Source organism: Lemur catta, chromosome 6, assembly GCF_020740605.2.
Source record: "Lemur catta isolate mLemCat1 chromosome 6, mLemCat1.pri, whole genome shotgun sequence".
NCBI lineage: Eukaryota > Metazoa > Chordata > Mammalia > Primates > Lemuridae > Lemur > Lemur catta.
In genome coordinates, this window is record NC_059133.1 from 54,980,850 (window position 1) to 55,007,205 (window position 26,356).

At 48.1% G+C, this 26,356-nt stretch overlaps 1 protein-coding gene and 1 long non-coding RNA gene across 4 annotated transcripts; one reads left to right on the forward strand and one right to left on the reverse strand.

Annotated features, from left to right (window-relative positions):
- Positions 1-6,524: 6,524 nt before the first annotated feature.
- Positions 6,525-10,419, reverse strand: LOC123639756. 3 transcript variants are annotated; one of them, XR_006735802.1, is made up of 4 exons: positions 10,397-10,419; positions 8,833-8,925; positions 7,529-7,634; positions 6,525-7,134 (listed from the first exon to the last, which is right to left on the reverse strand). It is a non-coding gene; the product is annotated as an uncharacterized LOC123639756 (long non-coding RNA). The 3 variants fall into 3 exon arrangements; XR_006735801.1 differs by lacking the exon at positions 10,397-10,419 and adding an exon at positions 9,204-9,263; XR_006735800.1 differs by lacking the exon at positions 10,397-10,419 and having other exon boundaries at positions 8,833-9,256.
- CALCOCO1 (calcium binding and coiled-coil domain 1) lies at positions 9,523-24,751 on the forward strand. The gene is made up of 15 exons (XM_045553827.1): positions 9,523-9,629; positions 11,840-12,019; positions 12,359-12,461; positions 13,209-13,399; positions 15,099-15,257; positions 15,665-15,813; positions 17,469-17,559; positions 19,272-19,427; positions 19,646-19,900; positions 20,691-20,816; positions 21,283-21,378; positions 21,734-21,842; positions 22,075-22,274; positions 22,623-22,729; positions 23,710-24,751. Exons 2-15 carry the CDS (start codon positions 11,864-11,866, stop codon positions 23,885-23,887), a joined length of 2,076 nt encoding a protein of 691 aa, XP_045409783.1. The 5' UTR covers positions 9,523-9,629; positions 11,840-11,863; the 3' UTR covers positions 23,888-24,751.
- The last annotated feature ends 1,605 nt before the right edge of the window (positions 24,752-26,356 follow it).

The window sequence follows — 26,356 nt, forward strand, 5'->3', positions numbered from 1 at the left end:
AAAGTGGTGGCTGCAGGGAGAGGGGAGAAGGAAGAGGGTGACCAGGGGAAACCTGCCTGGGCACTCAGTCACACCTGCGGGAAGCCCCGCCCACCGCGCCGTGCCCCGCCTCCCCGAGGGGCCTCGGCAGGCTGGGCCCGGCCCCGCAGCCCGTCCCCGCCCCGGCCCCGGGACCTCGGGAGCACCCGGTTTCTCGGTGACCGCCAGGCCGCTGGCCTCAGGGAAAGACAGGCAAATGCCAACTGTTCCCATCAGGGCGTCCCACCACCCCGCCTCCACCCCCGCTGGAGGGAAGACTCTCCCCTTTCTCCTTGCGCGGGTTGAGGCAGAGCAAGGCAAGCGCGCCGCCTCTGCGTCTTTTCTCCTCGCAGGTAATTTATGGCTGAAAGCGGAGCAGATGGCGGGTAATTTAGCAATTACCGTGTGCGGGAACGGGACTCGCGCCTCCGCATGGAGACCAAAGATTCCCTGCCGCAGTCTCATCTTATTTTCTGCCTATTTTCTCTATTTTGCCCCCCCCTTCCCCCCGCCACACTTTGCTGAATCCCAAAACTCAAGGGGAAGAGATTTTCTTCTAGCGGTCCCTTTTCATCCTGATCCCTCTCTACGTCAGGCATAGGGTTTTTGCCTCAGTAAATAAGGCGCAGAACGCGCTGCTCACTGCAAGTTCTTCCTCTCTTCTCACCGTAATCTTTCTTGCTGCTACAAGTGATCATACTGTCCTGGGAGATTGTGGGGCTCCCTCCCAACCTTCTCTCCTGGTTTTCCATGGTATTGCTCCCAAATATGTGGGTTCCAGATCCCAAATTTCAGAACAGGCTTCTGAACTCCAAGGTCAACTCAAGGGTCCAGGAGTCTGGGTATCTGTGTGGGCCAAAAGGGAGAAGCAGTGATTATTAAGATGAGAGGGGTCTGAAAGTCCTGTGGAGCTCTGTACACACACTGAGCATACAGTAAGTGTGAAATGGCTGATTGAGAAGTGGAGCAGTAAGATGAGGGAGGGGACAGGGGACAGGAATGAGGCTGGACGGATCTGAAATGCCTCCTTCCCCTTCCACTCCCTTCCTCTCTGGGCCATCTGGAGAAAGGAGGCTGTAAGACAGGACCTGAACCTGGAGACCTCCCTAAGATGTGAGGAGGGGGTGTCCTCCCCTCCATCTGCCTCCACCCAGCCCAGGCCACCAGGCCACCCACAACCAAGCAGCTGTACTCCGCACACACCGTCTCTTCAACCAGGGTCCCCACATCTCTGACCTTCACTCTCTGACCCCTAATCCTGTACTCCAGCCTGAATGCTCCCATTGCAACAGGACCTTAGGTGACATCTGGGCTCTGAAGAGCTGGCCTCTCAGGCTTTGAGACACCCTCACCATAACCTCCCCCAGCTCCTCCTCATTCCTCGACACCAGAGGAGCACTAATTAATTAGCGTGTGCAACCAGCCATGGGCACGATCTCGTTACTCACCACAGGGACCCGCTGTTAACATACCAGACCCCCGGGACGCGGGCACACACCAATTACACAGCCAGCAGCTCGGCTAATCACGGCTCCTGGTGACACTGTGGCTCACAAAGGAATCCCCAGCTTCCCTCCCTCCACCTCCCCCTATGCTCCTAACTCTGGGAACAGGAGACTGGAAGGGAGAGGTAAAGACTGGTTGGGAAAAAGTTGAAACTTGCTGGGAAACAGGAGGCCAGCACCGAGGAGCTGAGGGGAGAGTGGGAATGAAAAGTTAGAAACAAAAGAAAATTTTCCTATGAATCACTTTAGGCTGTAAACAGCCACTATGAAATTAGTAACTGCAGCAAGAGGAAGTACTGGTTAGACTACAAGAAGGACTTCCTGGTGAGGCAGTGCTGGGGTAGAATTGATCTCAAAAAAGGGAAGCCTCTCTCCCTACAAAAAGGAGGCAAGAGAACATGGTCATTGAGGTGGAGGAGGAAGGAAGAGAGGGGAAGTTCCAGGAACTCAGGTATCTGGTACCATCCTGTCCCTCAGCTGCAGTTCAAGGGTACAGAGAGGAGGCGGCCTCACTGCAGACACAGATAGACGGCTTCCCTCCCACACACGTCCCATTGACTTTGCCATTCCGCTGTCACTCCACAGCTTCTCCGAGATTTAACATATTGACTCTCCGAGCTGCAGAAAATTGAATTTTCTTCATTACGACTGTCTCCCGACAAAAGCAGCTCATAAATTCTCCATCTTTTTCAGGCTTCCCACCCCTTCGCCACCCAACATCTCTCCGGGGTATTCACACATTTGAACATACCATTCACATGGGTGTAAAGGCAAGGCAGGACCAGCACTCCCCACCAACATACCATTCACCAAGACTGGGCATTCACCCCCATCCCTCACTGCCCACGCACACATCCGGTCTACACTGCCATCAGAAATGAGGGTGCATGTCATCTACAACCAGGAAGTATATATGTATATGGTACACATGTGCTCCGTGTAGCAGATACAGCTGGCCCATACCAGGGTCCAGCAGGTCCCATGCCTCAGCCCATGCACGTACTTCTCCCGTACCCCAACAGCAGACTCACAGAGGACACTCCCACGTGGGACAGAGACATACGTGCTGAGATGCAGTATTCACTCGAGGTCCACCTTGGTGCTGCCTGTACATAGCTAAAGGCCCCTCCCCACAGTACTGGCATCTCTGCCCACACTCCCACCTGGGGACATGGCCACAAGTGTGAAACATATGCAAATCTGCATGCTTTACACAGATGCAGACACAAAGGAGGAGAGGAAACATCTCCTAGAACCTCGTGGGAGTCTTCCTTCACACCATAGCAACCACTCCTTTCTCCTCCCGATACTGCCCCTGCCCATACACAGGCTAAGCAGCTGGTCTTCCTCCATGGACTGCAGCATAGTGCCTCAGCAGTACTCCTTAAGGCTCAGACACCTCCATTCCACCATCAAGAGATATTGGCCTGGGCCCCCCACCCCACAGTGTGCTCTCTCCATCTGACTCTCTGCTGCTTCAGCCCCAGGAACAGAATTGGGGGAGGGCAGAGGCTAGTTCTTTTGGTACCTGTGCCAGCCTGGCAGCTGAGGCTGTAATACATGGGAAAGAGGCCAGGCTGATGGCCAGCACCATGTGGCTTATGCCCAGGGCCAGATTGGGGTGGAAGTGGTGGGCTAGGTGCCCAGGCACTCCACCCTCCAAAATGCCACACAATCTGTGAGTGGAAAGAGACAAAAACAGGGACCCAGATAGAAAAAGATAAGGACACTCCCTGAGACCACGCTAAGCCAATCTCTGGCCCCTCAACAGCCATTCCATCCCCCACACCTCTGACCCAGGCACAAAAGGAAGTCACCATGAACAAAAGGGAGGCCAACCATTTATTTTCTTTTCAAGTATGACCATCCCAACCTTACATAACAGGAACTAGAGATTGTAGGGATGCAATAAAAAAAAAAAAAAAAGAATGATTCCTCTATTAGGACAGAGACTGAGACTTGGGGATGTCTCCATGCATTTTTATTTGAGCTAATTAATGTGCAAATGTTACGGACAATGCAGATGAACATCTATTGCCTTTGCAATCCCAACCCTGCTCCTCTTGGTGTTAATTCATGCACACACAGACACACACACAAACACACGATCTTTATCTATGATTGGTTCGTCTGTTCTTCCCAGCACTTGAGTTTCTAAACCATCCTCCATCTTCTCCCTGAAAAGCAAGTTTGAAACTACATAAAGGTGTCCAGGAAGGTTGAGCTCCACAGTGGAAGGAATGGCTTTCTGGAGACTCGGAGATACTTTCAAACCCTCTTTGTCCAGAAGTAGAAGAACAACCTCCCCCTCATCCCAACCCCACCCAGGCCCACCCCTAAACCTGCTCCTTTGGCCAAGGTCCCCTCAGGGAGGGACTACCATCCACTCAGATGCCCAAGCCAGGAACCTGAGATCAGACATGACTCTGTCTTCTCCCCAGGTGGCACCAGGAAGCCTGTTGCATATATTAAGTGACTTAAGTGGCTTTTTTTAAAGATAAAAGTTTGACATTTTTTAGGGTCACATGTCCACAGGCATCAAAATGCCTACTTCAAAAATCAAAATATCCTGCTTCCCTTTCCTTCATCTTTCCCATAGTACCCCCTAAATATCTCTTGTGTCTATCCACTTTGCTCCATTCTCTCCAGCACATGAAGTCAGTTCTCAGCAAGATGACTGAGCTGCCTTATTGTGTTCTGCGGCTCGCTCCATTCCCATTGCACTGTGGAGGCCAGAGAAGCACAGGGGACATGCCCAGCCACAGTTTCCTGGAGAGAAATATTTTGAAACTGCCAGAAAGGTGACAGAACTGCAAAGTACATGAAATCAGCTACTTAATTTGTGACCACCACACAGCTATTTATTTTATGACAGGGTAAAAATTTTCAAACTTTTTACCGATAGAATATAAAAATAAAGAAAAACTACAATTATAAAGAAAAACTACAATAACACTATCTTGAGGGAAATAGACAACTTCTATGACCAATCAGCATGTGGCCTGAGGCCCCACCACCATTTGGTTGGCTGGGTTCCAATCTGTTCTTTAGCCGGGTATCTTTGCCTATCTATGTGTGGTTCACAAAGTGGGTGCTCTGTAAATTCTGGTAGAATGAATGAGAGACAAATAGAAGTATGAGTGTGGGAGCAAATTAGAATCAGATAAAAGTCTTCTCAGGTATTTTTTCTCCCAGGACAGCCCTACTAATTCTAGAATGTTGACTCAAACCATGTTTATAGAGAGTGGAATGGGCACTTGGCTAAATTCTATCTCCAGCCTCTTTGCAATGAGATGAGGCCGTATAACTGGTTCTCACCAATGCAATATAAGTGGAAGTGATGTGTTACTTCCACGCTGTGAAAGTTTAGCATGGCTGTGCCTTCTCCACATGCTCACCCTTCCCCATCTGCTGGCGGGATGACACCTGGGCAACCTGAAGCCACATATTTAAGATGGCAGATCCACAGCATGAACAAATCTGGATTCTTGAGTCACCTGACCACAAATACCCACATTAGACTTATGTGATACATAAATCTTTAGCATATTAAGACCCGAGATCTGGGGGTTGTCTGTTGGAGCTGTTGTATCTACCCTAATACACGAATCAAGGTAATGAGGCCAAAATGGCAAGAAACCAGGCTTGCAGCACTGTTGAATTTGGACTGTGATGGATGCAGAGGGCACAGGAGAGCACTCAGATATCTGAATTCTTGATTTAAATCTCACACTAGTTATGTGACTTTGGTCAAGCTGTTTAATATTTCTGAACTTTGCTTTTTTTCACTGATAAAAATTATGTAATAATCATATGATCCACTTCATAGTATTCGTTTTGAAGAGCAAAAAAATCCAAGAATGTAAAAAATCTTTAAAACTAGAAAGCAACAGCCAGGCGCGGTGGCTCACGCCTGTAATCCTAGCACTCTGGGAGGCCGAGGCGGGTGGATCGCTCGAGGTTAGGAGTTCGAGACCAGCCTGAGCGAGACCCCGTCTCTACTAAAAATAGAAAGAAATTATCTGGACAACTAAAAATATATATATATAAAAAAAAAACTAGCTGGGCATGGTGGTGCATGCCTGTAGTCCCAGCTACCCGGGAGGTTGAGGCAGTAGGATCAAGGATCACTTAAGCCCAGGAGTTTGAGGTTGCTGTGAGCTAGGCTGACGCCACGGCACTCACTCTAGCCCCGGCAACAGAGCGAGACTCTGTCTCAAAAAAAAAAAAAAAGAAAGCAACAAATGTTCACTGGCTATTGTTCCAGCTGTTGACCCATAATGCTTATTAAAAGTCTGTTTAATAAATATGAATAATGAATGAAAGGATGGATGCATCGATGAGTTATCAGGGCTACATCTTGCTCCCTGCTAATAAAGGACTAATGGGATCTGAACACTTTGATACTAGAGTGGGTTTATGGAGTAAAGGAGGAGCTGCAGACCTGAATATTACTGAGAACTCTAAACCACCCTTCCACCCAGCCCAAGGTAAATGGAGCCAAAGAACTAAGAGGACAAAAGAAAACGGGCCACAGGCCTTAAAGAAAAGCCCCCCAATATTCAATTCTTCCCCAAAATTATGTTAATATTTTTCCTACTTCCCACAGAGTTCACAGTGTGGAGACATTAGTAACAGCATACAATATCTGATAGAGATGCTTCTGTGTATTTGTAAAGCACCAGCAGAGTGCCTGGCACATGGCAGACACTCAGCAAATACTAGCCAGTATTGTTTTCTTAGAAAGCATGTTGTCATAGTGAAAAAGTATGTGTTTCAGAATAAGATTGATCTGAGTGACCTTGGGCAAGTTACTTTTAAAGTCTCAGTTTCTTCATCTGTAAAATTTGGATAGCACCTTGCATGTTCTCATGATGATTCAATGGGTGAAAGAACACCTCTCATGTAGTAGGCATTCAGCTAGTGGTAGCTCCTCAAAGCATTCCAGAGTTCAGGACCAGCTTCCATTCAACATTTATTATGTGGCAAGCGCTGGGCTAAATGAGGCACTAACAGAATTAGGACTTTTACAAAAGAAAAAAGAGACTTAAAACTCCAGGGAAATCAGATTCGCTTTTTATCAGCTCCTTCCACAGCTCTAGAGAGCCTTTCAACAATCATGACAATTATCCCCTCTCCCTGAATGAGGAGTTAGCCTACATTCCGAAAAAACCAACAGTCTCCAAATCTTCCAGCCTCACTCAAAAGTATTATTTGATCCCTATAACTGCAACTTCCACCTGTCTTCACAGTATTATTCCCCTTGTTCAGAAAAATCATCAGTGACTAACTTCCCATTCCTGAGGGGAATCAAGTCCAAACTTTTAACTTGATGTACTGATTAGGAAAACACTAAAGATAAACCCCAACTTTTTAATGGTATGACAAAATAGGTATTGATTTATTGGTCAAGCGAAGTCCAAAACACATGATCCTGATTAGCAGGCAGCTCTCTACCAAGTGATAATTCAGGGAACCAAGTTCCTTCTATCCTGTGGCTCCATTGTCTTTAACATGTGTCCTTCAGGATCACTGTGCTCAAAGTCATCTTCATCAAGCCAGAAAGGAAAGAATATGAAGGATCTCTTTTGGGAGGTTTCATAGGCCAGACCTGGAAGTGGAACACATCAATTAAAGGAGAAGCTCAAAATGTGGTCCAGCTGTGTGTCCAAGAAAAAGAAAGAAACAGGTTCTCATAAACACATAGCAGGCTCTGCCTCACCTGGCACACAAAATTCTCTATACTCTGGCTTAAACTTACCTTTCAAACTTTATTTTCCATTATCCAACTATGGCTATTAGCTCTGCTCCAATACCAACCCACCCCCAAATCTCAAGTGTCTTACAACAACATATGTTTATTTCTGAGAAGTATATGTATGTTGTGGGTAGGCTACCGCTCTGCACCATTGGTCTTCTCATTCCAGGACCCAGACAGAAGGAGCAACCCTCATGTGGAATATGCCCATTCTAGTGGGAGGGAAGAACAAGAAATGGAAACTTACATGCTCGAACATGGCATGAGTCACATCTGCTCACATCCCATCAGCCAAATAATGAAACATGACCAAGCCCAAAGTCAATTCAATGAGACTCCTTCTATAGAAGATACTGCAAGTCACATGGGAATGGGCAGGGAAGGAGAGAGGAAATAATTTCAAACAATAAGTCAACCTACAACTGCCATTTTCCATCCAAAGTACATGGCAGACATTATTACCCAGCACTCTTTCCTCAGAATCCTTCTCAACACAACATTCCAGGCATTACCAATAATCTGAGTTTGGCAAAAAAGAAAAAAAAGTTGAAATTGATGTGCTTTTCTTATGTGATTCTCTAGGTTCCAATAAACATTACCTATTCCCACCTCTGAATCTTTGCTTTGGCCTAGAATAAGCTTAACCCTTCCCAGTCTCCATCCTGCCAAACTATCCAAATTTAATCCATCCTTCAAATATCTATATTTTATATTCATTCTTTCAATAAAATTTATCAAATACCTAACATAGTACCTAACACACATTTGTTGGATATGACTCTGTTTCATATTACCTTGTGCCTTGCACTGAGCACATGACTGCTCAGTGAAATTTGTCCCCTGCTAATTAATAGCACTATTCCTTAGAACAATGGGAGTTAGTATCACATTTTGGGTGGAAGACAAAACCAAAAACACTTGAGACTTCAGTCTTTGAATGACAAACTTCACTCTTAACCCACTCCAGGATCTTGAGCCATGTCCTCATCCAGAAGCTTGTTCCCTAACTCATAAATCCTGATTAATGACACAGGCACATTGCCTTAATGTTTATAGAGCCCAGTAACTTACTGCTAAGTGCCTAGAGATCTTCAGAAGAAAGGGACCCAGGGGCAGACACCCCATGCAGTAATAAAAGCAAAACACTCCCAGAAAACTAGGAAAAGGCAGAGGCTCCATAACTTAGTGCAGCAGAGAACTAAAGTAGGCACATAGGAAGAGGAAATCAATCCTTAGATTGTAATTCCTTAATACAGAGACAGGGAGAGAGATAATACTGAACACCTCAGATTAGAGGGGTGGAGGATTGGGAGAGGAGGACAGGATGCCCAAGTCTATAATGTGACTTGGGATGTGGGAGAAGTGCCCATCTTTCATCTCACCTAAATAAAAACCGGAGCAACAACATGTATTGTTATCCTAATTAAGCCAGTTAAAAGGCTTGGGCAAACAGGCTCCTATAAGTGGCTTGTTTGTGAATTGTGACAAGTCCTGAATTATGCCAGGCTCCCTTTTCAACTTCATTCTTTTCATTCCACCGCTCCCACCAACCTCAGGCAAAGCATCCTCTTCCTAGACCCCGGAGCCACTCCAGGGAAGTTCAGGCCAGGCGTAGGTGTTGTCAGGTCCCTTGCCACTGAATTCCTTAAGTTGAAAAAAATAGTCAGCGTCGCAGATCACATGGTTTTTACAAGGTCTATCTCTGACACTGAAGCAAAGAAGAAACTGTTGTCCTGTCCCCAAATGGTGGTTAGCTGTGGGGTAGCGAAAGGGACAGCTCTAGAGCACTTCTACCATTTTATAACTTCGACAGTTTAGAGCAGCCCCTTAATTGTCCTGGACTTGTTTCTTCCTCCGTAAAGTGTGGATAACACAAATATCTATCTCACAGGTAGTTGGGAAAAGTGAAGGAGAAGACGAACCAGAAAGCGTTGTGCCCACAGTAAGTCGTTATACAGAAGACGTTAGAGCTGCAAATCCTCCCCACCCCCCAACAACGCACGTTACAAACCAGCAATCACCACTAATGCTGCCGGCCCCCTCCTAAGGAATCATGGGCCGTGAAGTCCTTTGGTGGCCGCACCCTCGTGTGCTGTCACGGAGGCGAGAACTACGCGTCCCAGGATGCCGCGGTGAGGCCGCCGCCACGAGCGCCCTCGTTTCCACGCCCCCTGCGCACGGCCTCCTGGGATGCGTAGTCCCAGAACCCACCGGGCGCGGCAGCAAAGCGCGCGAAAGAACCACAAGCCCCAGAGGCCCTCGCTGCCACTCATCTCCCTCCCCTCAGCAGTCGGAGTGCTGTTTTTGTTGTTGGTGAAAGGTGAGGGGAACAGCTGATCCGTCTGTGGGTAAGAAACTTGGCCTAATTCGGGGGCGCTCTTATGCGGGAGGGGTCACCCCACTTTCCAGTCTGTGAAAGGATGACCTAAGGGAACTGTAGAAGGGGGATACCGGAGCGTCTGGGTTTTAACACTTTCCGTACTGGAGAAGCCAGCCCCACTGTTTTGGGAGTTCTTGGTTTCAAGGGGGCCCTGAACAGGCGGATGCCCCCTCATTGTCCTCGCCTTCTTCTCAGGCCTTCTTTATAAAGCTTGATACGCTTCGGGCAGTTTGAAGGAGTTGAGATCTTTGCTTATTGTCTCTCAGGCAAGACTTGGCCACCACAAACCTTCTCTCTATCCCCCGCCCAAATCCAAAGGCCTTCTCTACGCTGAATCCCTGGGGGACGAGGGTCCTTTCCAAGTTGCAGAATGTCAAGGAACTCTAGAGCACTCCAGAGTAGGGGGTGGGACACCCTCTCCCCCATGTGAACGTCTGAATCTGTCTACACACCTACACCCTAGGTGCCCAGAACTTTCAGGCATGGAGAATGTTTACAGCTGTTACGGATTTTCTTTGTGGGGAGTATTTATTTGAGGGTTCTCTAGGCTTAGATCTTTGGGGACAATTCATACACACCCACACCCCCTTAGAAGGCTGGAAGAACTGTATTTGGAGAAAACATGGACTAGTTTTAACTAGGAATTTTTCAGAGAGATGAAAATCCAAGGAAATGTCTTGTCTTCAATCTCTATTTTGGAGGGAGAAGTTGCCACTTTTTGTATCGCTGGCCTACCTTTCTTTCTCCACTGAGTTTCTGTTTTCTTTTAAAGGTCCTGTCCCTCTGACTTAAGCCTGATGTAGATTTGTGATGTTTGGGGACGTGCACATGACGAGTGGTGATGGCTGATTAGACACATCAGCTGCTGCTGTCACAGGAAGCAGAGTAGTGGGCTGGAGAGGAGAGATGAATAAGAGTGCCATCTCACAGCCCTGGGCTGAGGAGTTCTCTTGATTTTTATTATTATCTGTCCCCACCCAACCCTCATATTTTCCAGTTAACTCTCCCCAGCTAACTTGGAACACCCCTTCCTCTCAACCTCATCCTATATCATGTCTCCAACTACCAACCCAAACAAATGGGAAGCTTGAGACACTTAGAATTGAGGCTAAGGGGAGCAGAGAGAAAATGGGGAGGGAAATAATAGAATGAAATGAGCAGGTTTCTAATCCTGCTGCAGACAGGATCTGGAGAGGAGAATGTTAGGTTCTTTTTGAACTATCTTTCCCTTGTTTTAACATTAAAAATATATTTCCCCTTCTTGGGGCCCCCCGTTTCCGACTTTCTAGTCTGTTCTCTGCCCAAGGGTGGGGCTTTCCTGGCTCTGGGCCCCCACATTCCATCTCCCCACACCACCACGTTCCTGCTAAGTGTTTCACTCCACCCTTGAAGCTGCCGCCTCCAGAATTCTTGACTTCCTGGAATAATAAAGTTGAGGAATAGAACCTGTCTTTCCTTATATCCTCCCCTTCCCTTTGTCTCTTGGATGAGAGCAGAAGCTTTCTGCTTCTCTAGAATTCATAGGGGTAGACAGCTCAGAGAAGTGGAGAGGACTGAGACCTCAGGAGCCTGAAGATTGGGCTGTTGGTTGTTTCTGCCCCACCCCCCAAGCCATATTCCAGCTCTGAAAACTCAACCATTCCTTTCAGGGATTAGCTGAGGTCATAACTCAGGGTCTTAATTCACTCCTGAGTACAGCTGACTCAACAATCTTAGGAGTAGGTAAGGAGACCTAATGAGAGGGCCCCACATCTCAGTTGGATTTTGAATTCAAGAGCCAGAGGGTATGAGAGATGGGATAGGGAAATGGAGGCTGGAGAATTTGGAATGCTCATGGTGATTAAGAGGTGAAAAGGAGGGACTGAAGGGGGCAGAGCCTGGGATGGTCAATGGAGCAGTGAAAAGAGAGCAAAAATTAGATCTGAACTCTAAGAAGGGTCTATGATCCAGAGAGGGTACAGTGTGAGACAGGGTGGGGACTGACTTGGAAGACCAGACCTATGTCCTACAGACTAAGAGTGATACCTCTAAAAGGTCCTAAAACCCTCCGGGAATGGAAACCAGGTATGCCTTCATCTCCAGGCGTAGTCGCAGGGGCTGTGAGTGGGTGGAGGTAGAGTGTAAGGGAAAGGAGGGTGGAGTGAAGAGGCTTTAGCATATCAACCCTTTTTTTCATAGGAGGGCAGATATCTCAAGAGCAGAATGGAAGAATCATCATTAAGCCGGGCGCCATCCCGGGGTGGAGTCAACTTTCTGAATGTAGCCCGGACCTACATCCCCAACACCAAGGTGGAATGTCACTACACCCTTCCCCCAGGCACCATGCCCAGTGCCAGTGACTGGATTGGCATCTTCAAGGTATTCCTGGAACCATTTTTGCCTTAGGTTTATGGGCCATGGTTTTGTTGGACTAAGGGGAATGATTAGGTTCTTAGATTCTCAACCTCAGGTTGTTAGAGAAAAAGGGAGAAAAATGTCACAGATGACAGAGACCACCTGTAAAAGCAAAGCTCATCTTCTCCCTATCTTAGCCTTGCTTACTCCTGACACATTAGTGTCCCTCCCCTTTCCCTGTCTCTTGCCATCGTTGCCACTGTAGCGCCATCCTGTCACCCTCATTCAATCCCTCAGCCCTTTCCACCATCCATAGATGGTAGTTCTGTCACCATTCCCCTCTCCTACCTTGGGCTTTCTCAGGTGGAGGCCGCCTGTGTTCGGGATTACCACACTTTTGTGTGGTCTTCAGTGCCTGAAAGTACAACTGATGGTTCCCCCATCCACACCAGTGTCCAGTTCCAAGGTACAAGGGAAGATGGAAAATGGGGAGGGAAGAGCCAAGGGAGTAGAGATTTGGAAGAAGGTATTGGGCTCAGAAACATGAAAGTGAGGCACAGAGGACAAGGAAATACAAATGCAAATAAATATATGAGAATATATGCAACAGGGCTCAGCAGATGTAGACTCATGGGATTGTTACAGAATCAGGGACTTAGAAGGAACTTTAGAGTGCATCCAGTCCCACATCCTACCCAAAGGAGGAGGAACTCCTCTTATGGAACTAGGGAAAATAGCATTATGTGTTGAGAAGAGGATGGTCATAAGATTCTGAAAGACCTGGGTTCAAGTCTCAACTCTAATACTGACAAGCTGATTGGCCTTGGGCAGATCACATAACCTTCCCTGTTTCTGTTATCTTAACAGTAAAGGGCTTAGAGGGACACTAAGAGGATTTAAAATGATTCAGGTGAAGCTGTTAGCACAGTAGTACACGGTAGGCATTCAGTAAATGGTAACTAGCATTATTATGATTATGATAGACAGGGAGTGAGTTTGGGAAAAAGAGGAAGGAGAGGGCTAGGCAGAAAGGAGGGAGAAGAGTATCCCAGGGAACAGAAATAGTATGTGGGAGGTAGATAGGAGAGAAAACAGGGAGTGAGGGGCTGAGCCAAGGACAGTGAATAATGTGGTGCACTAAGGGAAAGGGGGACCTGCTAAGCACTTGAGGACCTGGGATCATACCGGGGTCCTGGGTCCATTTTTCCCACAGCCAGCTACCTGCCCAAACCAGGAGCCCAGCTCTACCAGTTCCGATATGTCAATCGCCAGGGCCGCGTGTGTGGGCAGAGCCCTCCTTTTCAGTTCCGAGAGCCAAGGCCCATGGATGAACTGGTGACCCTGGAGGAAGCAGATGGCGGCTCTGACATCCTCCTGGTTGTGCCCAAGGCAACTGTGCTGCAGGTGAGAAAAGAGCAGCAGAGTTGCTCCAGGCAAGGAAGTGGGAGGACAGCATTGCAAGGGGCCTCTTCCCACTTCACCCTCCCCTCATCTGTAGCCTCAGCTGAAGACCTCCTGGAAGTTATACAAAGTCTTGCCTCCTTGTATTGGAAGTTATACAAAGTCTCCGTTTAACATAGACAGACAGGAACATGTACAGCAGGAAAGCAAGCCACCCACAGGCCTGTGTAACTCAGGATTTCATAAGAATTTTTCTAGCCTTCCTTCTCCAAGGGCTATATCCTGCTCTGAGCCCTACAGGAAGATCCAGATGGTGGAAGGGAGGCTATTGCAGGAAACATTCAGAGGAAGCAGGGGATAAGACCTGCTTCTAGGACAAGGGAGGAGTGAGAACAGATAGGCAGGGGCCGAGACCTGCGCTGTCCAGTACAAGAGGCGCCTAACCACTGTGGCTCTTGAGCACTTCTAATGTGCCTAATCCAAATTGGGATGTACCGTGTGGGTGAAATATACATCAGATTTTGAAGACATGGTATTTTAAAAAGAATGTAAAAGACCTCAATAGTTTTTATATGGATTACATGTTGAAATGGATAGACTGGGTTAGATTAAATATTATTAAAATTAATTTCATGTGTTACTTATTACTTTTTTTTAAGGGGCTACTAGAAAATTTTAAATTCTACATGTGGCCTGTATTATATTTCTATTGGGCCAAATAGAGAAGAATTAGGGAATGGAGGCAGATATTACCAGGGAAGACTTCCTAAAGGAAGGCAAAGACAGGACGAGGTAGGGGAGAAGTACATCCCCCAGACAATGAAAGGCCTGACAAAGGCTCAGAAGGTGAGAATGAGTAGCTTTTCTGTGATTTAGACAAACCCCTGCTCTCTAGAACTCCAAGTCTAATAAATACACAGAGTCAACACCAGAATAGGAAGATGTTTCTATCTCACAGAAGTAAGAGATGTGTTACCTTCTATTCTGTGTTCTGTTTTCACATTCATGATTCTCTTTTAAACCTTACAACAACCCAGACTATGGGATCATTTTACAGATGAGGACACAGAGACTCAGAGAAGTTAAATAACTTGTTCAAAGTCACATAGCTACACAAGCACCGTGACACACACCTATGCCAGCTACTTGGGAGGCTGAGGTGGGAGGCTCTTTTGAGGCCAGGAGTTCAAGGCTACAGTGAGCCATGATCGTGCCTGTGAATAGCCACTGCAATTCTTCCTGGGCAACATAGCAAGACCTTGTCTTTTTGGAAAAAAGTCACATAACTAGTAAAAATTGTAATGGAGATTTGAACCCAAGTCTATCCAACTCCAGAAGAGATAGGGTAAAATTAGGGGAGCCATCTCTTTTGTCTGTGTTCATCGAGAAAGATTTGTGCCAGACGAGAGATTCCTGCAGTTTGGAGCGAGGAAGGGTAAGAGGGATGGATCAGTTAAGAGTGCCACATGCCTCTGCTTAACTCACCTTTTTATGGCCCATACTGACGTCACCTCCCACGAGCTGATGTGTCTGACTGGTGGGCAGGATTCAGTGGCACACCATGCCTCTGCTTAACTCACCTTTTTATAGCCCATACTGATGTCACCTCCCAACCCCAGAATGCATCTGGAGAGTGATATGGATGGAACTTTACAATGGGTGCTTCACAAGCACAACCCCCTTCTCATCCTGCCCCCTGTAGAACCAGCTGGATGAGAGCCAGCAAGAACGGAATGACCTGATGCAGCTGAAGCTACAGCTGGAGGGGCAGGTGACAGAGCTGAGGAGCCGAGTACAGGAGCTCGAGAGGGCTCTGGCAACCGCCAGGCAGGAGCATGCAGAGCTGATGGAGCAGTACAAGGTGGGAGTTGGGCGAGGTAGGGGACAGGGCCTGGCTGCTCAGCCAGTTCTAAAATCTGAACCCAGTGAAAAGAGTGAAGGAGAGATGTTAGTGGACCTTTAAGGTGGTTCTGGCATCAAGGAAATAGGTTTAAAGGGAACAAGTGGGATTAAACTTATTATGACAAGAGTCATGTCCCAAACTTATAATAAGATTCAGTTCTTTAAACATAAGAATGCTGGGGTAAGGTGGGGGTGGCCATCTCCTCAGGAAAGGGAATGTTCCCTTAGAGTTTCTTAGGCAAGGAAGGTGATGGGAAAGGAGGGTAGGAGAAGTCAAACTCTGGTGTGCTCCTCCTAAGCCTTTGTGCTACCATTTGAGAGATAAGTGTCAACTTCCCTCTTCTTCTGGGGGACCCTTAATTCCAGGGGATTTCCCGGGCCCATGGGGAGCTCACAGAAGAGAGGGACATCCTGAGCCGGCAACAGGGAGACCACGTGGCACGCATCCTGGAGCTGGAGGATGACATCCAGACCATCAGTGAGAAAGTCCTGACAAAGGAGGTGGAGCTGGACAGGTGAGGGGACCTTCCTTACTCCCATTACTTCCCCTCACTTCCCGTGATGCCTGAACTCCAGCCTCCTGTTTCGGGAAGGCAAACCTGCTCTCCGTCTCACATGGTTTCTCCTTCCCTTCTCAACCTCACTCAGGGGTATTCCAATTACTAGGGACATCTTTTTCTGCCTAGCTGTCTTCTGTCTTTCCTAGCACTATTCTGTATTCCTCACCTTCAGAGATAATCACAGTTATTATATCACGTATGGTGGTGATAGCTAAGCAAGAGCTAGGATGAGAGGATTTGGAAGAAGAGAATGACAGTCAGCACAAGATAAGAGAGGATGGATTTCAAATTTTACCCCAGGAAATACAAGATTAGACTCTGGTATTACTATTAAGATATGTTAGAACTGGTGATCCAGGAATGTTATGGAATATCTCCCCTGAAAAAGGCCATAAATCATAGAATCTTAGCATTGGAAGGTATATAAATGGATAAGTAAGAGAAGACCCCCTCAGGAGGCAGCCTCTTTCAATATTAGACAGCTGTCACATTTGTATCTCTTGTGTTGAGCTAAAACTCTGCCCTCGTATAACTTACCAGTAGGTCCTGGGTTTAAACCTCTGGAGCCACACAGAATAAATTTCTTTCTTCTTCCAGAAAACTGTTATTTCTACCAAATAGCTTAAATATTGACCACCACTTCCCATGTCTATCCTTCAAATTTTTATCAGGTTAAACATTCTAGTTCTTTCACTCAGCAAATGATATAGGTAAGTTTCATTCACTACTGGTAGATTTGATATTGTTAAAAAAAAAAAAGACTCTTTAAAGACAAGAGGCATTCTGTGCAAGGCCCAGAGTAAAAAGTGAGTTGATATGAGAGGCTTCTTCAAGATATGTTAGTCTTGCCCTAGGAAGATATTAGATGTCTCTGTTCTAAGTCATGGAGCAGAAAAGCAGGGATCAGATTGAACATCTGGAATACATTGGGTATTTTCTAGACCAGGGGTCGGCAAACTGGCCCATGGGGCAAATCTAGCCTGCCACCTGTTTTTGTACAGCTGACAGGTAAGAATGGTTTTAATGGTTGGAGAACAAATTAAAAGAAGAATATTTTGTGACAGGTGAAAACTGTATGCAATTCACATCTCAGTGTTCATCAGTAAAGTTTTCTTGGAACACCATGCTCATTCATTTACATACTGTCCATGGCTGCTTCCCCACTACCGTGACAGAGTTGAGTAGTTGCCAAGGAACCTGCATGGCCTGCAAAGCCTAAAATATTGGCTTTCGGGCCCTTTACAGAAAAAGTCTGCCAACTTTTGACCTAGATCAAAAGTTTGTAATTACTAATGACTGCCCCGTGTCTGGAAAAGACTAGATTCAAGTCTCTAGATTGGGTGAAAACAACCAGGAGCCATCAGCAGCATATTCCTTAAAATATTACATAAAAAGATAAGAAAAACTATTTACTTCTAGATTGTGCCCCAGAATCTTGGGTTCTTGGGGCTTAGACCTAGATCATTTGGTTGGGGATTTAAGCATGCCAGAGTGAAGTGGAGGTCTGGGCCTAGAGGAGCACCAGTAGAAGAGCACAAGACAGAGGTCTGGGTCCTTCGTTCTTTCTCTAGGTGACCAGATTATCTGACATGTCATCCCCCCACTCACAGGGTTAGAGACACAGTGAAGGCCCTGACTCGGGAACAAGAGAAACTCCTTGGGCAACTGAAGGAAGTGCAAGCGGACAGGGAGCAAAGTGAGGTAAGGAGCTCAGGGTTCATTTGCTTTCTCCATTGTTAAGCCAGTATTGATTGAGCCCCTTCTGAGTGCTGGGTACCAAAGGGAATAAAAATGTGAAGAATACGTTGTGTGCACTGTACTGGGGAACATAAGGCATGTACGTAGATCGGGATTAGTCAATGTGGAATATAAGAAGTATCAAGAGACAAATCTAATAAATTATCATGGAGCTTTAGAGAAGTGGGTGAAAGCACATGTTGTTAGACATTAGAAAAGTCTCTTTAAAACGGGGCTTGACTAGCCTCATACTTTCAAACCTTTTTAGAAAGAGAACCCTTTCCACCCTACCCACCAATGAAGTTTTCATCTTATGTGGAACCTCACTGAATAAAGATAAACAATATTTTATTACTATAAATGTATTTTTATAGATTCAAATGTATAACATTTACTTATAAGGTAATGAAAGCAATTAAGTAATTCTGATGGAAACCAAACTTTGAAATTAGAGGTTATAGATGACTGTTCTGTTTGCCTCAACAACGAATGCATTTCTGTATTTTATTTTTGTTGTACAATATTGAGAACACCTGAGTCACAAGTAGGTGCAAATGATAACAGTTTTTAAACTGTCCACCTTGCAATCTCAGTTTATTCTTTAATTCAATAGAAACTTTATTCTGAGGTTTGCACAAAAATGAATTAACCTGGAAGCATATGTCTATGGATTAGTGATCTCCAATGTGTTAACTTGTGAGTTTGTGTGTTTTTAAACATAATTTTTAATAATTTAGAAGAAGTTCAGATCAAATATTTTCAGGATATCACTTCCTCAGAACCCTGGGTTTGTGTGGAAAATGGTCTAAAAACCCTTTGCTCAGCAGTGAGAATAGGTAGACTTTGAGCAGACAGATGAGAGGGAGGCTATTCTAGGAACAGAGAAAGACAGGAGCAAAGGCTGAGAGGACAGAACATTGAGGGCAGTTGGACGTGTGGGTTAAGAGTTTGAGATAAGGCCTTGCTCAGACTGTGGAGGATCTTGAGTTTAGTCATCATCTGTAAGCAGCGAGAGGCTTTGATGGTTTTCAAGTAGGGGTGACATGTACTTAAAGAATCAGAACTGTACTTAAAGAAGATTAATCTGATTGCCCTGTGGTAAATGAGCTAGTTATGAGATTATTCAGTAGTCCAACCAAGAAATGACCAGAGCCTGAGCTAACGTGGTTGTGGCAATAAAAGAGAAGATAGTGTGACCAGGATGGAGGATGGAGAAGCAATAGGCTTTTCTGTGGGCTGCTAGGGAGAGGACAGAGCCAAGCATGGCACCAAGGGTTCCAGCCTCGGTGACCTGGAGGGAGGTAGTACCATGGACAGGAATAAAAGTAGGAAAGACTGGGGTCAGGGGGGAGGTAGACTATGCTGAGTTTGAGGGGCCTATGAGACATCCAGACTGAGTTTTGTTTTAAGAGGAAGAGTGGAAAAGCAGAAATGGGACATGGAATACCTGCATGTAAGACCCCAGGCTGTGATGCTAGATACCTCATTTCAGGAGCTAGAGACTGGATGTTAAGGATCGAATCCCTTTGAGCTGAGAACCCAAGAATGGCTGGCAAGAGCTGAATGCTTGAGTGTGTGTTAAATCTGAACCTTGACCTCCCTCATCACAGCAGTTCACCTCCCTGACTACCCCAACATATATACCCCGTTCCTTACCTACTTTCCACTTCCATCAGGCTGAGCTCCAAATGGCACAACAGGAGAACCATCGCTTAAATTTGGAGCTGCAGGAGGCCAAGGGCCGTCAAGAGGAGCAGGGTGCTCAGGTCCAGCGACTGAAGGACAAAATGGCCCAGATGAAGGATACCCTAAGCCAGGCCCAGCAGCGGGTGGTGAGTGAAGGCCCCCAAACAAAAGAAAGCAGTGAAAAGTTCAAGGGTTAGTTGCAGAAAAGTCAGGGTGGCCAGAGAGAAGGGGAAAAGATATGGCTAAAGACTAGACAACGTAATCCTCAGTCCTAATCCAGAGGCGGGGGGAGGGAGCTTGGTTACCCCTGGTTGACAAATGATTCACTGGGAATTCTGATCTCCATCTCTTCCTTTCCCCTGAGGCTGAGCTGGAGCCCCTAAAGGAGCAGCTTCGAGGGTCCCAAGAGCTTGCAGCCTCAAGCCAGCAGAAGGCCACCCTTCTTGGGGAGGAATTGGCCAGCGCAGCAGCAGCCAGAGACCGCACCATAGCTGAGCTACATCGCAGCCGCCTGGAAGTGGCTGAAGTCAACGGCAGGCTGGCCGAGCTCAGTTTGCACTTGAAGGAGGAAAAAAGCCAGTGGAGCAAGGAGCGGGCAGGGCTGCTGCAGAGTGTGGAGGTAGAGGGATAAAGGGACCTGGGGGTCTGATGGCCACCACTGCCACCTCTGTGGGGACTCCTACATGTGGTCAGCCCCTCTGGGAGGAGAGAAGAGGGGTTGAAAACCTTAGAGGACTCAGGGGTGGAGAGGGGCTTCGAGGGAAGTACACTTTACTTTCCAGGCATGACCCTGCCTAGCCAGGGTGTCCTAATCCTGATCACCATAGCACCCCTTTCTTGGTTACTATACTTGGTAGAGAAACTTTCTGTCCTAGGCTCCAGGCCCTGCCATAAGTGCCCATTCCTGACCAGCACAACACCTTGCTGTCACGTCTTGTCCTCTTTTCAGGGGGTATAGGAAATGAGGAAGGCAAAAAGGGGAAATTGCTCCAAAAACAATTCAGTCAAATAAAGCAGCAGTCCCCAACCTGTTTGGCACCAGGATCCAGTTTCATGGAAGACAGTTTTTGGTGGGGGATGGGGTGGGGGCAGGGAGACAGAGCACAGGCGGTGATGTAAGCAATGGGGAGCTGCTCTAAATACAGATGAAGCGGCTGCTCACCTCCTGTGTGACCCCGCCTTTCTAAGTTTCATAGAAGGCAGTTTTTCCACAGACAGGGTGTGAGGGGAGTGGAGTTCTGCGGCCCAGTCCCTAACAGGCCACAGACCAGTACCGGTCCGGTCCTCGGCCCAGGGGTTGGGGACTGCAACAATAAAGGAAGACACACAATGAGGTGTGGTGCTGTTGCTGGTGGCATCCCTTTTCCTTCCCCTTCCCCCTCCCATTTTCCTTTTTGGCTTTCTCCCAGGCAGAGAAGGACAAGATCCTGAAGCTGAGTGCAGAGATACTTCGACTGGAGAAGGCAGTTCAGGAGGAGAGGACCCAGAATCAAGTGTTCAAGACTGAACTGGCCCGGGAAAAGGATTCTAGCCTGGTGAGGCATCAGTGCCCCTAATCTCTGTCTTGGTCTCAGAAGTGTTAGATGCCCAGTTCTATGTTGGGCAGCCTCTCACTTGCACACTTCCAAGCCCTCGTTGGTTTGAAATGTGCAATGTACCTTTCTGCTGTCAGGGCACACATCTAGGCCTAGTAGGGGTGACTTAGGATAATTATAAAGTGCCCCCTGGTATGACCAAGGCCTCTGCAGCCTAGCGCAGAGGCAGTCATCCATGTCTACACTTGAGAGGCAAAGACTAGGACTCAGATGACTATGTCTCTGTGGCCAAGACAAGGGACTGCTGGAGGAACAGTGATGGGGACTCCCCTGTGTGTGCTGGAGGAGGAGGAGAGGAGCAGAGGCAGGGGGCAACCTGGTTCTGGGTTGCTGGTCCAGGTCCCAGAGCCCAGCTTCTTGGAGGTACATTCTAGGCTCCAGATTCTATGTGGCTCTTTTCCCTCAGGTGCAGTTGTCAGAGAGTAAGCGGGAGCTGACAGAGCTGCGGTCAGCCCTGCGTGTGCTCCAGAAGGAAAAGGAGCAGGTACAGGAGGAGAAGCAGGTGAGAACCCCATAACTTAGGCCCTGTGGATGCCACAGTTGAGGACTTGAAGGCCAGAAATTTTGTATCTTCTTGTCATGTCTTGATTTAGAAACTGGTATCTCTAAGAGGGCCCAGATGCTAAATATGGGACTGTGGCTCCTTGGCAGGACATGGGAGGATCCCTAGGAGAAGGAGGGATATAACGGATAAAGTCCAGCTGCTGGGTCTGCGTGAAGTTGCCATACCCTTCCATGAAGGCATCTAATCCTGGGGAGCTAAGAGTTCATCTTGGATACAAGGAAAGGCTCTGTAGGCCAGTAAGGTTGGCGTGTTCCCAGCCTCCAGCACCTGCCTCTTTCCTCCCCAATTCCAGGAACTGCTAGAGTACATGAGAAAGCTGGAGGCCCGCCTGGAGAAGGTGGCAGATGAGAAGTGGAATGAGGATGCTGCCACAGAAGATGAGGAGGCCACTGCAGGGCTGAGTCTGTACACCCCCGATCTTGTGACGACTCTTCCTCACTCCACCTGCCCCTGTTGAGGAAAGCTCTGTGTGATCCTTCTAGGAGCTACCTCTGCCTTTTATGTGTTTTGCTTTCTCCTTCCCAGTCCCTTGCCCCTGTTTATGTTAACTATATTCCTCATCCAGAGGAGACAGAGCTGATCCAACCCTCTAACAATGCATCCTTCTTTCTTTGCCTGCTTCCTCTCCTACAGGCTGCCCAGCAGCTCTGACAGACTCTGAGGATGAGTCCCCAGAAGACATGAGGCTCCCGCCCTATGGCCTGTGTGAGCGTGGAGACATAAGCTCCTCTCCTGCTGGGCCCCGAGAGGTTTCTGCTGTTGTTGTCATCAGCCAGCCGGCTCCCATTGCCCCCCATCTCTCAGGGCCAGCTGAGGACAGTAGCTCTGACTCGGTGAGCAGAAGCAGTAAGGAGAGGTAGAGCCAAACCCAAGTGTCCCAGCCTCTAGAGTAGGAAGTCTCAGCCATACTAAGAGAGGAGGCAGGCCAGCCTCTCTTCAAGGCCACCAACAGATACCACCCCAAAACCTAATCCTGCCCAATAGCCTTACTGCTTCTCCCCCACATTCATTCTCTTCCTATCCACTAGCCCCCATCGAAACGCCTCTCCTGCTCCACTCTTCCTACAGCCCCTCTGGTCACTGTCCCAGCCTTGGCTGCTCTTCCTTTACCTGTCCCAGTGTGCTGCTTCCCCATTTTGGGACACCATCCCCAAACCCAACTCTGTCTTTTTGGTGCCCAGGAGGCTGAAGATGAGAAGTCAGTCCTGATGGCAGCTGTGCAGAGTGGGGGTGAGGAAGCCAACCTGCTGCTTCCTGAACTGGGCAGTGCCTTCTATGACATGGCCAGGTGAGTGCAGCCGGGGGGACAGGAGGGAGTTGGGAGAAAAGGGCATCCATGTGAAAGTCAGCATGCCCTGCTCCCAGTCTCCCCCTTCGTGACCTTAGCCAAGAAAAGGAGATACAGGTGTGGTTGACACAGAAAATTGCCCACTGCTCAAAATCCCACATGCCTTTGGGTAATCCCTCCCCATGTCTTATCAGTACACTCAGATCCTGCCTTTAACTGGCTTCTGTGTTGTTCTGGCATCATCTTCCGGGGAGCCCAAATTGCCCTGCATCCCTTCTCTCCTGCCCCTACCCCTTCCCCAACCACCAGGTAGGTACCTAGGTTCCTTGGGGAAGGAAGAGAGATGAACACAGCCCCCAGGGATGGGAGCAGAGAGAAGACTGGGACCCAGCATCCATCTAGCTACACCTGAGATGCTTTTCTTCTTCCCTGACTTCCTGGGGGACCCTTTGGGAAGGGGAACCTACAGAGGTGGGGGATTCAGGTATCAGATTGCCCCCTTCTGCCTTCCTTTTTCTCCTCTGGGTCAAGAAAGCAGGCACAGGGAAGAAAGATTTCATCATTTAGTCCCCAGCTTTGCCTGGATGTGGGATGGAGTCAGGGCAGGGAGAGGGTGATGCTGTCATCCTTCTCGGCTGGAGCAGGAAGATGAAAGACTGATGTCAGACTCATTTTCAGCCTCATTAGGCAGCAGACGGAGATGGAGGGAGGAGAGCAGTAGGTTGGGGGATGGGCTCTGCATTGCAGACACCAGCAGGGACTAAAGAAGAGAGGAAATGGGGAAATAGAAAACTAAGGCTTCCATATTATGGGGAGAAAGATGCTGCAGGAGAAACCGGGAGAGAGAACCACCAGGATGCTGCACTGGGAACACAATAATCTGGGAACCCAGGTGCATGGTCCCCACTTCCTGAGGTCTACAAGTCAAGAAGGCAACAGAGCACACTGACTCTCTCCTTCTCCCCTCTGTCTCTCCTTAGTGGCTTTACAGTGGGTCCACTGTCAGAGGCCAGCACTGGGGACCCTGCCACCCCCCAATGGAAGGAGTGTCCAATCTGTAAGGAGCGCTTCCCTGCTGAGAGTGACAAGGATGCCCTGGAGGACCACATGGATGGACACTTCTTTTTCAGCACCCAGGACCCCTTCACCTTTGAGTGATCTCACCCCTCCCTAGTACCTGCACAGACACACACACACACACACACACACTCTCATACACTCATACACAAACATGCACTTAGGTCTTGTGCCGGTTTCCCATCACACTGGGCTTCATGATATTCTGTTCTCTAAGAACCGCTTCTATTTGCCCTGTTTTCATCCCAAGCTTTCTCACTTTATCCTCTCCTACCTGGCTTTTTTGTCTTAGGCAGGAGCCCTTCTCAGAAGGAGTGGCTGAATTTACCCCCTCAAAGCGGTTCTGGAAGAACCAGGATGGAGGAGGCCTTCCCCTGTGGGAACAGAATCACCCACTCCTAGCCCTGGTTGCTTCTGATACTCACACAGCCACCGCACACACAAACACACTCACACACACTCCCCTCTCTGATGCCCCAAAGCCAATTCCTGGGGCACCCCACCCTCGCCTACTTGGGGTTTATGTTTGTTTACCTGAGTTTTCTCTGGGGCCTGCATGGACGTCATGGCCTCTTCGGTCTCTTTCGGTTCACAGCTTCATTGGTTTCTCTTTCTATTCCCCTGTTGCCTTCCACACCCCACTCCAGCTTTTTCCCATAGCCTTAGATATTAAGTTTGGATGTTTCTTTTGTATTTTTGAGGATTCCTATACTCTGTCTCCTGCCCCTTCCAGCCTTCCCTGCCCTGCCCGCACCCCCAGCCCCCCTCACATGGAAAGAAATAATGTATTTGTGCCTTCTGTGAGGGATGGGGGAACAAGTGGTTCCAGGGGTCCTCATTTCCCCGCCCCCCTCCCTCTCCAGGTGCCCCCACAGCAATAAGAACTTCGCCCCGATACTCTCCCTTCTCTCTGTAGTTTGGGTGAATATATTTATATGATATGTATAACTGTTGTCAAAAAATGTGTTCTTATCATGAGTGTGACTGGAGCAAAGAGGGTCCAGACCTCTGGCTCCTAGACCCTCGTGCAGGGGAGAGGGAAGGAGGGGACTCGTCCCTGCCTTGTGGGGGAGGAGGTTGAGGGGTTATTTTCTCTCTGTGCCTCCTAATGTGCCGCCGCCAGTGGGAGGAGGAGGAGGAGGAAAGAACCTGTGTCTCAAATGGGAGATCTGGCTTGGAGAGTACTGCAGTAGGGGAGGGAGCACACTGCTGGGTCTGCGTCAGTTCTGCTCAGGGTTTATTCTGGGAACGGGGTGGGATACCTGTCTTGGAAAAGTGGGACAGGGTTTCCACTGGTCAGACCTTCACCCTCCACAGCAGCCATCACTGTGCCTTAGGCCAAAGGACAGGCATTACTTCTGTCAAGAGTGCATACCTTTGAGTATCCACGTAGTTAAAAATGCCCTAAGCCCCACACCTCTCAAGACTGTTTTATATTTCTCCCATCCCTGTCTCTGTCTCTTTCTCTGTTGCCATCCCCACATACCCATATGCACACCCTGACTCCAGAGTCACAAAAACACATTCATCCACTCTAACGAGATTCGCAGGCTAGACAGACACATACACAGCATCATAAAGCATTTATTAAGGACCTGCGTGCTCACCACGGCTCTCAGCAATGCTCTGCACGGGAACATGCCTGCACCCCCCTTGTTCTCCATCCCAGCAGCTCCCTTATCAGCCGCCTTCCACTCCCTTCAGGACCCCTGGGGGGACCACCCCCACCATTCCCTCTCTCCATTCACCTGAAACCCTCCTGTCCACCCCCCTTCCAGCCCCACCTGGATGACATCTTACATCCTTCCTTCTTCCTTCACATCTCTGTCTCCTAGCAACCCCATCTCGTTCTCTGAATCCCTTCCAAGGAAATTAGAGATAATGGATCTCTCCTCTCTCCATCTCAACCCCTCTTTATTGATCCTCCTTTAATGAAAGTTAATTATAACAATGATTTAATTAATAGAATCCCTCTCTTCCTTTATTGCTTCCCGTATTAAGACTATTAATAAATACGAGCTAGGCTGACAGAGGCATTCATCACCCGCCTGGGATTCCCCCCATCCCTCCTTTTACCCTCCCCCTCTCCCCCTCCCTCTCTTGGCCTATAAACTTGCTGGGGTAGTGGGGGTTAATCAGAGAGGAATTATGAGCCAACATCCCCAGCAGGAGGTGCATTTAATGAAATCATTTGTGATTTATTTCTAGGGGAGGCTAGGGAAGGAAGAATCTGGGACCCACACATCCTGGCTTCCAGAAGGGTGGCCCCCTAGTGCAAAAGAGGAAGAAAGAAGACAGGAACAGGGACCCAGGCCTTCTGCTCCTACCCAAAGCCCCTACCAAGCCACACACCCCCCCACAGGAGCCACATGGCTTACTGTACAAGGCCATTGATAGAGCTGTCAGACCAAAAGCACATATGAGGACTGCAATGTAGGTTTTGTTCTTTCTCACCTCCAAAACTTCACCTGGGTCCTTCTCACCTCCTTCCTTTCTCTCCAGCCCTGTTGTGCTTCACCATTCCAAATCTGCCTCACACTCCCCTCCTCC

Coding starts and splice junctions, on each gene's coding strand:
- CALCOCO1 (XM_045553827.1), top strand. CDS start 11,864: ATGGAAGAATCATCATTAAGCCGGGCGCCATCCCGGGGTGGAGTCAAC. Junction 12,020..12,358: donor ACTGGATTGGCATCTTCAAG/GTATTCCTGGAA, acceptor GGGCTTTCTCAG/GTGGAGGCCGCCTGTGTTCG. Junction 15,814..17,468: donor AAGGAGGTGGAGCTGGACAG/GTGAGGGGACCT, acceptor CCCCACTCACAG/GGTTAGAGACACAGTGAAGG.